This window comes from Sipha flava, unplaced genomic scaffold (assembly GCF_003268045.1).
Source record: "Sipha flava isolate LNK unplaced genomic scaffold, YSA_version1 86_pilon_pilon, whole genome shotgun sequence".
NCBI classification, from domain to species: Eukaryota; Metazoa; Arthropoda; class Insecta; order Hemiptera; family Aphididae; genus Sipha; species Sipha flava.
The window spans coordinates 98264-110964 of record NW_020273628.1 but is presented as its reverse complement, the minus strand read 5'-3'; the positions used below and the strand labels follow the sequence as shown (position 1 = coordinate 110964).

General features: G+C 28.9%; 1 protein-coding gene across 1 annotated transcript; it reads right to left on the bottom strand.

Moving 5' to 3' along the window:
• LOC112693402 (eukaryotic translation initiation factor 3 subunit I) lies at positions 1-2409 on the bottom strand. The gene is made up of 6 exons (XM_025568445.1): positions 2294-2409; positions 1960-2206; positions 1741-1890; positions 673-800; positions 390-590; positions 1-314 (listed from the first exon to the last, which is right to left on the bottom strand). Exons 1-6 carry the CDS (start codon positions 2294-2296, stop codon positions 66-68), a joined length of 978 nt encoding a protein of 325 aa, XP_025424230.1. The 5' UTR covers positions 2297-2409; the 3' UTR covers positions 1-65.
• Positions 2410-12701: the final 10292 nt, after the last annotated feature.

Sequence of the window (12701 nt, the reverse complement as noted above, 5' to 3'; positions counted from 1 at the left end):
ATCTTTTTATTTAAGATTCTTTTTGTTTTTTCTTTTTTTTTAATTGACATTGATAGAACAAATTATCAATAATCAAATCTAAAATCTTTGTAACTTGGATCAAATGATTGTACCCTAATGAAACCATCCTCTCCGCCAGTACTGAAACTTTCACCATCTGGATGGAATGCCAAAGAATTAATAGGACCAAAATGACCTTTAACTCTTGCAAATTCTTCTTCAAAAATAACATGGAAGAATCTGGCATCGAACTTTCCTGCTTGTGCTGCTGTTGTTGTTACATCCATGGCTTCTTGACCACCACCCAATACCACCTTAAAAAAACATTATTTTTTAATTTTATATCACAACAGCAATTATAGTCATATAGAAATATATAATGAACTTACATGATCATATATTGGAGAAAGTGAAGCACTATTGACAGGACGTTCAGTTACATAAACTTTGTGCACTGATAAATCATCAACATCAAACAACTTAGCTGTATTGTCCTTTGATGCCGTTACAAACATAGTACCTTGTCGGTTCTTTTGCATATCATTAATTGATCCTTGGTGGTCTTTAACAGATTCTATACTTTTTCCTGTCTACAATATTAATTATTATTCAATATACATATAGACTAAGGATGACAATAAATTTATTATTAATAAACTTTCAACTACGTACTCTCAAATCCCATTGAGTAATGGCACCATCTTCATGACCAGTAATAATAGTGTGATCCAATGTACCCCAAATTAAAGAAGTTACTTTGGAATCTGGTACAGCCATTTTTAAAATAGGAGCACTGCTTTCTGTAATAAAATAAAATGAAAAATACAAAATAGAAATATATAACAAAGGCATTTTTATTTTAACTTATAAATTGTGTGTATCAGATAAAAATTACTTCTGAAAAAGCTAATCAACTATTAAAATACTCAAAAGAAAATATATCAAATGCGTGTTAATAGGTTACAATGGTCAAAAAGTAACTTTTAACTTTCAAAACTAAATGATTATACACATTTTGTTATTTTTCAGCATCAATATTTATAATATCTAGTAAGATATAAATGAATTACAATACATCAATATTTTTAATAATATTGACAATTTTATAGATCATAAAAAATGTACGATGTAGTCAGTGGCGTATTTACAGGGGTGGGCGGTCCAAAAGGACTGGATCCTTCCCAGAACCTCTCTAAAAAATAAAAAAATAACAAAAATGCTTACATATTTGCAGAATTGGCTAAACATTCACAGGGAAGTTAAAATTACTGTTGATGAAGTGACAGAGGAGTTGGCCAAAAAATCAAAATAACTGGAATTTATTTTATAACAATACTTTATAATATATAATGCTAAATACAATATATAGGTACATTAATATAATATTACATAAGACTATAAGATTATTACATTATATATTTAGTTCAACTTCCTCCAAAAACTGCATAAGGACGTAACTATTACAATATAATATATAGTTTATATTAATTATGTATAAACTGTGGACCCCCTCAGAAAAAATTGAAAATACGCCACTGGATATAGTGAATGTGTTAATTTATGTGATCATTAACTAGTTGATAAAAATTGATTGGAACAGAAAAAAAATTATACTATAGAAATCAATATTCAAAATAATATTGAATAGAATATATTTTATACAAAAGTTTTAAACAAATTATTATTTTAAAATTAATAATAAATTACATTCAACACCATAATAATTAAAACATTGCTTACTAAAAGATTCATCGTCACGAGCATCAACAACAAAAATTTCACACTCTTGTTTCATGGCTTGATCTGTTGAATAGCTGGCAAGATCAGCCGAGTAACTAAATGAACATGTACGTACAGCTGAGTTACTACTAATATTACCAATCTCCACTCCTAAAAATGTTGAAGTAATTGATTAACAAACAATATCATTGTTGTTACATTGGAAATTAATAACATTACCAGTAGCTACATCCCAAAGTCTTAAAGTGTTGTCAGCAGCTCCAGACAAAAACTTTGTTGTTTTCCAATCGACATCAATACACCATACAGCTCCAGTGTGACCATTGTACGTACCAAGGCGCTCTCCATTTAATGAGTACCAAACGTTTGGAGTTACGTCCTTAGCGGATGAGAATAATAAATCACCTTCTCTGTTGTACTTAATTTGAGTGATGGCACGCTCGTGCCCTTGCAACATTAAAGGTTTCTGCAAAAACAAAAAAAACAAACGATTTAGAATATGATAATTATGTTACCAGTGGAAATTATTCAAAACCAATTAATGATCATTTACCATAGTGAGTTGTTGAAATTGTAATACTAATATTAAAAATAATAATAATTAAAAGCTTAGATACATTATTCTCTAAGGAAACCCAAAAGTAAAGGACCGGAGTATCACGTGATGCCGCGCGTCAGGCGTCTTCGTTGTCATAAAAGATAAGAAGTAATGATAAATTAATCAGTTTGACCAACATAAATTTGTATCACAACGGTTTGAAATCTGGTTTCCCTATCCAGTCGCGTCCTATGTCCATTGTTCCAAGATAAAATGAATGCCCCTATGATTGAATATTAGTCAAAAATAATAAACCAGAAATAAAAATGTTTGAATGTAGCACAACAGTGATGGCGATTGCCGATTAAATTTTTTTAGGATGATCCAATAATGAATGCCAATTTATTATATTACAATATAAAAAAATATTATTTGGAGAAAATAACTAAGAATAATAAGAGAATAACTATTTGGAGGACACTATTAAAAATCAATCTATATGGTTTATCCATTCAAATATACAACACACTAAATTTTTGGTTATAATTTTAAACAAATAATATGTACCCATATAGGTATAAAATTACGCCTTCTATAGTATCACAGATGAAAATCTTCGTGTATTACTTAAAAAAAAAATCATTGACATATTTATGTATATAACAGGAATTTTCAAGTCAGCCAATGTACGGATATGTGACTTCAGGTGGTCCTTTAATAACGCATTTATTGTTACATAACGCATTAATATACTTGTAGATGTATTCAGGGGGGTTTTTTAAGTTTAAAAAAAAAAAAATTATTAATTTATTTTAAATTATTACCTATAAATTACCTAAGTTTTACTATTGAAAAAATGTACTACCTAATAAAAATATTACCAAAGAAATCTAAAACAATCTAAATAAGTCAATTTATTGCGTTTAGGTTGCTATTACAGTCTAAAGACAAATAAATTCATAATTTTGGTATCTTTCAGGAGCTTGATATACCTAATATTAAAATGTCGACCAGCTAGCTGTAATGGAAGATGGTAAACTGCGGCAAAATTGATTTTTTTCTAAAATTCGATGTGTAAACTGCGGCAAAAAGAAAATTAAGATTATAATCTGCGATAAATCCTATAAGATACATTATACAAACTGCGGCAATTTATTATATATACCTTCTATATATACTATATATATATTTTTTGTTTGATGTTATTATTTACTGCTTGACGTTCAATTGTAGAATCCGATTCATGACTATGATCTAAAATTGATTTTTCTTGTAATAAAGTTTTTTCCGTGGGAAAACCAATTTTGCCTTGCATGTTTTTTTTTTTTAGTGCATTCCCATGTTTGATTATCATTTATTTCGGATTCATATTTAAATTTGAATTTAAAATTATTTAACACTGTTAATTCCTTGCCATTCTGGCTAAACATTGTTGTAAATTTCATGACGTTGAATAAATATTTAACTTTATTTCTACTAAGCTCTAACACTTGTAAGTAGGTAATAAGAAGTATTTTCAAAAGTAAAAAAACCTATATTACTAATATATTTCGTTAAAACTTAAAAATACATTTGGATTTATTTTACCACTCTGTACGCAAGACGCAACATTTCATAATTAATTAAACGATATACGTACATAGGTACACATAGGTAGCTATATATGATGTAGGTACTGTAATAAATAATATATATATAGAAAGTATGTATATAAAATAAATTGCCGCAGTTTATATAATGTATCTTATTGAATTTGTCGCAGATTGTATAATCCTAATTTTTTTTTTGCCGCAGTTTACATACAGCCTCCATAATTATATGACCTGCATAAACACACACTCAAAATGATAAATTATAACTTATGAGTCAATTTTTTAAATGATGTTTGGTTGCATGACTTATTTTAAATATCATCGGTTTAAATTTGTAAATATAAACTGACGAAATCAATATATTTCACACGCGTACTTATTACAGTCATCAGTCATCATCCATCAATAATTCAACATCAATATAAGCATTAAATGTGAAGTACTATAATCTCCACATAGGTATGTTAGTCATTCCCACTAAAGAAGTAAAAACTTATCTAAATGAGTCAAAGTTTTATTTACAAAATAAACAAAAAATAAACAAAAACCGCAATTACTTATTCAGTTATTCTTAAGCATGCTGCAGCAAAAATAGAAATGATTTAAAATTATTTAATATATAATTTTTAATGTGATGCATGATACATAAAAATTGAGCATCTATTTAATTAGATATATATTATACGTAATAATAAATATTCTTAAGCCTTATAAATGGATTCACTGACTACTGACAGAAAATTCGATATTTACATTAAAATTTAGCACTCAATTAAAAATTTAACTTTGAAAATAATTTTCTGATTGGGAATAATTTCATCAAACTTCATACTGTATATCAATTAATGATATACATTATCTATCATGGTTATTATATTAAGTATACTCGTATTAGACATAAAATGTTACACGATTGTATAATAGTGTGTAGGTGTAATGTGTGAAATAGGTTTTTATACATTATTAAATTATATTTTATTTCTAATTAATTAATTATACATGAAAACTTATATTACTCATACAATTTGTATATATTTCTCTAAAAAATGTATTCTATTAATTAAAATCTGATAGTTTTAATAATGATATAAATTATTAAATACTGGTAGGTACTTCTAAAATATTCAGTGCAATATGTATTCAATCACATGCATAGAATTTTAAGACTAATTATTAAATATTATAACATATAACATGATTGATATTTTGAAGGTGAACTAGTCCTACAAAAATCAGCTAAAAGGATTATTTATTCAAGTAATGCTTTTAACCGGAAATGTGTCATGAATTCCAAATACGACTTATTCCACATTTTAACAAGTATTTATACTCAGTATAATTAAGCTAATAAGTAACTAAATTATTTTTTAGTTGATATACCTACAAACAGAGTAGGTAAGACATTATCAAGATAAAATTTTGCCCAACTTTTTCTACAAGTTACAAGTGTTATAAATACTTAAATTGTTATTTAATATTTATAAACCAAATAAGTAGATAGATTATTAAATTTACATTGTTATTGTGAATCATTTTACAAATAATAAAATAATAAAATGTTTAAATATCTATATATATATATATATATATATATATATATATATATTAATACATAATTTATTTAATCTTTTATTTTCTAGGTACAATGGAAATTGTAATTGTAATTATAATGGATTTTTATGTAATTAGTAGGTCAGTAGCGTACCCAGAATTTTATTATTGTTGGTCAACCTATTTCAGAAGAGGCCATGTCGTGTAGCATCAACCATATTTACTATTCTATGTATTACAAATGTGTTCACTTCGCTCGCAAGTAACGATTCACTTTACTTGTACCTAATATAAATCACTTTTTGCAATAACAAATTTCGATTGTTTTACCAATAAAACTATAACTTAGATATAAAATTTGAACAATCTACTTGCATACAATTTTTTTTTTATCTAAACAATTAAGATCATTTGAATTGCGAGTAGAGCACATATGATTATCATTAAAATTATAAATATTTTACCAAGTTTTAATACTTGCCACAAATATATGTGTTTACTAGTTATTTTTAATACTTTCATGTCTATCACAGATTATATAGGTAATAGTTTTTAATCAAATACTCTAATACGAATATTAATTGGCAGTAAACACATGAAAGTAATTACGGCTTTCATGCGGGACGGTGGACGGATTTTTTCCGTACGGTCACTATGGTACAGCAGTGTCGGCGACTGAAAAGTACGGCACCGGATCATCGGCATCTTAAACGCAATTTAAAGTCAATCCACCAGTGCATTTTTTAACTAGTTAACTAGGCGACGCAAATGTCGCCCAGTGATTATACTCTGTCGACACTATTTTAAAAGATTGAGCGAAATAATGCAAAACAAACGTGTAATACTATAATCGTATTATGGTATTATACATGGACTATTTTGAGAAAAACATTTTTTGTCGCCCAGTGAAAATTCCTCATAAAATGCACTGCGATCCACACATATCGGTAAAGTGACATGACGTAAATGACCTTCAATGAAAAAAAAATATCGGTATGACGAATGTGCATGTAAACAAAAGGCATAGATAGACGGCGTGTGTTCAGACGTAGCCACTCAGTAAGCTCCGGCGTTCACAGTGCTATGTGGTATATGCGATAGAAAAAAATTTACATCGTCACCGATATTTTTTTTTTTCACTGACGTCAAAACACACATTTTGATTAGCCTATTTTGTGTTTATAAAGAATATTTACGTCCTGAATTCTGAACTTTTGATTGAGTTGGCACGCAAGAAACAGGTTCTTTAAGACTTGAAGGGAAGAGTATGGCAGGAAATTGGTGAGAAAATGAAGATGTTGCAAAATTTTCTCTCTGTGTTTTGAAACATCCATATAAAATAAACTCAGTGTCTTCTTTTTCTTTTTTTTTCCTCGTTCAAAAGCAATTACAGTAAAATCTTTTATACTTACTAAAATTCATAATATAATTCCGAATAAAACAACATACAAACTAAACCTAAGTCTTCTGGGGGAAATACATTTGGGCGCATTTACCCAAAACAGAACACTTTAGGGCGTAAACCTATAAAACTTTTGGACGTAATATTTTCCTTTATAATAGTACGCTTGGGCACATTTATTTCTTTACATATATTAATATATCGTAATAAATCTGAACTTATTAGCGTTACCTAGAAGACATCGTGAGGAGGTTGGCTCAATAATCTTCCAAAAATATTTTGAGATTTTTTTTATTTATACGTCCTAATTTAATTTTTGTTCATTATTTATTATTTATTATTTATTAATATTTATACTATATTGTGATCTTTTTATGTATCAGATTTTATGTAATTTATTATTTTTTTTCCTGCAAAACGTGGTCCTAATTTTTTTATGTAATTCAATATACTTTTTCAACTTTATAGGTTTTCCGACATTTTTTTACAAATGTTTATCTTTCTTCAGTTTCGTTTTTTAATTTATTAGTTATTTTTTTCATTGCTGTTCATTTTTAATTTGGTCTCCGTTTGAATTTCAATCGATACGTTTATAAAATTTTGATGATTTGGATGTTGCTTATAAAATTGTTGGTTATAATTTGAATGTAAATATTCCAGTCTATTAGTTGTTCTTGGGTATGTTGTTAGCTTTTCAGCTCAAATTAAATATGGAAATTGTGAATCTTTAGATATATAATTGTCAAGTATATAATCAGTAGTCTGTCACATCAGGTGGTGCTATAGATATAAGCTCAAAAAAACCAAATTCAACTTCATCAGACGATAAAAAACTTAAGCCAAAAAAATGTTGAAGTCAAACCCTAGTATCTGTATCCTCGGTGTAATGTTTTAACAAATGTTTCCTATTTTGTATTGTACGAAACCAACTCTATTACACAAGACTTTCGATTACTAGTTAAAGAACCTATTGTGCCCAAAGGTGTTTTCATATATGCGCCCAAACGTGTCAACAACTTTCAGGTAAATTTCTTATACTGCGCCTAACGGGTTATCCCCAGCCTTCTGGACCACTGCGTAAGCCTTGGCAGAGCCTAATCACTGATTACGAGGAACCACTGACACAAAATAATACGGTATTATGAGGATGACAGCGAAAAATTCATCACGAATACCACTGAACATGGAAGATGGGTTCAAAATAAATTGTACAACTCGTTTGAATCGACATTCATTTATGTTAGTAATGTTATTAAATTAATTATTTGAAGCAATAACAATAATATAGTATAAATGGTATATTTTTGTTAACTTTTTATCAAAGACGTTGTTATTTCGTAGAAAAAATAAACATCAATACTAAAAATAAACTAACAACACCGCCGATCAGGACAATGTTTATGATGTCGATTACGCGTCCAGATCATGGCGTTAAAAGAGTTAAATATTATAAATTAAATAAGAAGGTTAACTTTCAGTAATATTACTTATATTAAAGAAGAGCTTGCCAGCTTAGTGATCACGACGCCCAATGCACACATATCTATCACACCCCTCTAGGCTTTAAAAAAAACAAAATAGGAGAAAAAAAGTAAAAGTATTATAAATTATGTTACTTTTTAAATTTATTAATTTCATTTTCGAACATTTTCAAATATAAATTTCACGATATAACTCATACACTTAAAAGAGCGTGCTGATCAAATTAATCTTTACCTATAGAATGTACTTCAATCTGTAATCTTTTCAGTAATCAATAAAACATTTGAAAAACAAATTTAATTTTTACCTACATGTATATTGTACCTATATTTATTGTTTATTATTTGTTATGCGTAACAAAATAACATTATTAGATATTATTTAATTGATATTATTCGTACTTTTATATTTGGTGGCCCGTTCTAAGATTTTTGTTTATAAAAGTGTCCCACCTAGAAAAAAAGATTAAACATCACTGGAGTATACTGTACTCTTAAATATTTTAAATTAAAAATGTACGAATTCTAACTTCGATCTTTGATATTCGTATTATTCAAGTAAGTGAGGAATTTTAAAATTTTAAAATTTAAAATTTTAAAGATTTTTAATTGAATCAAAATCATTTTTCCGACATTTCACCAAAAAATCAGAAAAAAAAAATTAATTTTAAATATTATTATAACTTAAGTATAAATATATTATATTTATAAGTATTTATATATTATATATAAATCTATAAATATCACTTAAAAGTCGTAGTAGAATACTCGTTTCACTCAGAAACTAAAACTATTTATAGCGGTCAAAATGTATTATTTTACTTTTTATATGAATATTTTATCATAAATAAGGATTTAATTTATTTGAGAATCCTATAATGTATAAATGTATATACATACATAAGTAATATTAAATTTATTCATTCTTTTTAACACAAGAGGTTTTTATAAATTTAAAATAATGTTTTTTTCAGAGATTTGGTGTTTAATCAAATTTAAAGGCACAGAAGAAGTATTATACAAAATATAATATGAACAAGTTTTTTGTATATGTAAAACCTGAAATATTTAATTTTATCATTTTTAGAAAGTATATAATATTCTAATTATTTATTTGATTCTGTTGTAGAACATGAAAGACAGTATGAAGACATTCAGTATATATTCACAATATTTTGTTGTTATGTGTGATCAATGAATACATTAAAAATGAAAATCAGTGAAATAACTATTCAGTGAAAATAAAAACTGGTCAAGAATATGATTATTGAACAAAATTCAAAAATTGTTTTTTTCATTTAGTGTGAACTCTGTTACCATATCGATAACTTTCTATAGTGATCACAGTTCAATGTGAATGATTTTTATTCATATTTATTTATTTATAATTAATAGCTTTTAAAAATATATGTAGACATAATCCATTAATTTAATCGTTTTCTCATTTCAACAATAATTAGTATTTATTTCATATTCGTAAGTTTTTTCTTAGTAGCATGGAAACTTATACATTCAAAATATCAGTAAGAAGTTTATCTAAATGTAATTTCCAGTATATCCGTTCAATACTTTCAGAACTTAATAATACTTTATTGTAGTTTATAGGTACATTACTACAAATGTGCTGTTATAAAATATTAAATAGTAATATTTATTCCGGATTGATCCGATACATTGATATTAAATTCTTATTTTTTAGTTTTTTGTTTATCAGAACTAATTTTATATTAATATATTTAAAAAAATATGTCGTTAGTCAGCCACTGTTTAGAATTGAGCCTTAAAAATACTATTGTCCTTTGGTTAAGTAAGGATAGGATCTGGACTTAAAAACTTATCTACTAAAAATAATTAACTTATATAGTAAAAATACAATATTTAATTTATAAAGTATCATATTAGTATCTCCAACAGATGTGCCATTGGCATTACTAGGGGGGGGGACTTAGGGGAGCTTAGCCCCCTCAAATTTTTTGATTATTTAAAATTTAATGATAATTTAAACACGGGATAGTAAGATACATACTAAATAATATATGACGTACATGACGCAGAAAATTATTCAAAAGTAAATTGCATAAATATAAAATATTATTATTATAATTTATTTTGTATTCCTACAATCCTATATAGTTAATAATAATATTGTTTTCTAATAAATGTGACGGATGACGGTGGACTATTGCGGTGGTGTTATGTCATATTTTATGTAAAACATACTACATAGAAGTAGATACATGATTTTTAATAATATAGTACGGTAATAATATTTTATGATTGTTTTTATTTCAATTAATAATTGTTGTTCCGTGTCTACGGCAATGGGGGTATGGGGGGCGAAGCCCCCCATAGCTCACATTGACTAAATTTATTTATAGGGCTTCAGCCCTCCCAATGTTTTAGACCTAGTTGCGCCAATGACCTGTGCCATAAATCATGAACACCCCCATCTTCTACCCAATCAGAAACTAACATATGCAAAGGCTACAACCAAAACATCACAAGTCGATCAACCGTTCCACATCATCAACAAATTTATTCAAAAATTGAAGCTTACTCGAAAGCATGCAACATAAAATTGATTATGGGTGAAACATGAGTCTGTGTTATCGATGCCAGTAATTTTTTTAATGTTTGTTCTTGCACTTTAATAACAGTCAAATCGAAACACAGGTAGATGGGAAATTGAAGTCACTTGTTATGATTGAAATTCTTGAAATGTAAACAATTTCACCAATTTCAAGAGAATCAGAAATTTCACCTCAATTATGTCTTTTTCTAGTATTTTACTAGTATCCTATTGCCGTTGTACAATTTTGGTGCATCTAAAAAAAATATTATAATAATTAAATTTTAGCAGGATTCAACGAGTTAAAAAATTTAACTGGAAAGTCCATGTGATCTTAAATGCGAACAATGGCGGATAATATTTCCAAAGTCATTATGTAAGATGTTGAATAACTAAAAAGCTAAAAACCATCTATGGAGAAACAAAAAAAAAAAAACCAATATTATCGGTCACGTAGTTTCTGAAATTAACCGTTTCGAAGAAAGTAGTTTCATTGTTATAAGTTAGTTATACCTTGTAATAACATGTAATATGTTGACACGTTGTAAGTTTAAATAAATAAAACAGTTTTGAACAATTATTGTTTGTATATGTTGTGCATTTAAGGTTTTTTTTATTACATAGTATACACCAGGTTATTATAGTTAATTTCATCTAATGGAATTGTAAACTTTTTATAGATATAATTTAGGTTGCATACGGTTGCAAAAATCAACAAATTTTATAGTTTACCGAATTTTTCAAAATCGCTTTAAAACGTTAGTTCAGTTTCATAAATGTATTTTGTGCCGAGTGAAATAATTATAAAACTATGATTATTATTTGAATCGTTGAAGACTTTAATTGATTGTATATTTACAAAAAACGGACATGAAACCATGATTCGGACGAATCCCGGATCTTTCGGTCCGAGACGTTTTAAACAAATAATAATTGTCGGCGAGGTGGAATAGAGTTATTCAGTGATTCGTATGATGATCGCAGGTATCCGGTGAACGGGCAGTTCAAAAGAAGGCGTGATAATAACGTATTCCAGTATCCGTAACCCGTAAGTTATAATTATTATTGATATCGCGTGTCGAGAGAGCATAGTGAAAACGATAATGACAGACGACGAACGACGGCGCAGTGCGGTTTGCCGTCTCGATACCGCAAAACTCGGCTATAACCATTCCCCGAACGTTTTGTCACGTAAATCCGCGTCAACACGCGTCGTAGTTAAGTGTTATAACTGCGGTGGCGCGCGTCTCGCATACATGATCACGTGGGATTTACAGTGCTTGACTTGAGGGGGGACGCAGGGGGACGGAGTAACCCAACTAATTTTCAGAAATTTTAGCGTCCCCCTACTATTATTACGTTATAAATGTAACGCTTAACAAGTCTTGGGGACGCTATTTTCTTTAAACTAAACAGAGTTCCCCTTCTTTATTTTTGCCAAATCAAGCACTGGGGATTTACGACCATCATCGGACGGCTGGAACTTCGGTAGAGTTGCGCGGATCACGTGCGGAACCGAATCGTCCGCTGCGGACGACCAAAACGTTGCCTCGTCTTGTAGCTTTCGCGCATTGCGCATAGGATTTCGCGGACGGGTGACGGCACGCCCGACACGAGTGCAGCAGCGCACTTGCTACGATAAATAACTCATTATTAATAATAATAATATCACGTCCGCGTAACCGACGGTCCGGGCCGGTCGTCGGGTGCACGCGGGCGCGCTCAGCCGGTCGGGGGGACGCGTTCGGTTTTTCGCACGAAATGTTAATATCGTTCAATCGATGGGACCGCGCGACGCCGCCGCCGGCCCACGCGCCTGCGGTGGGAG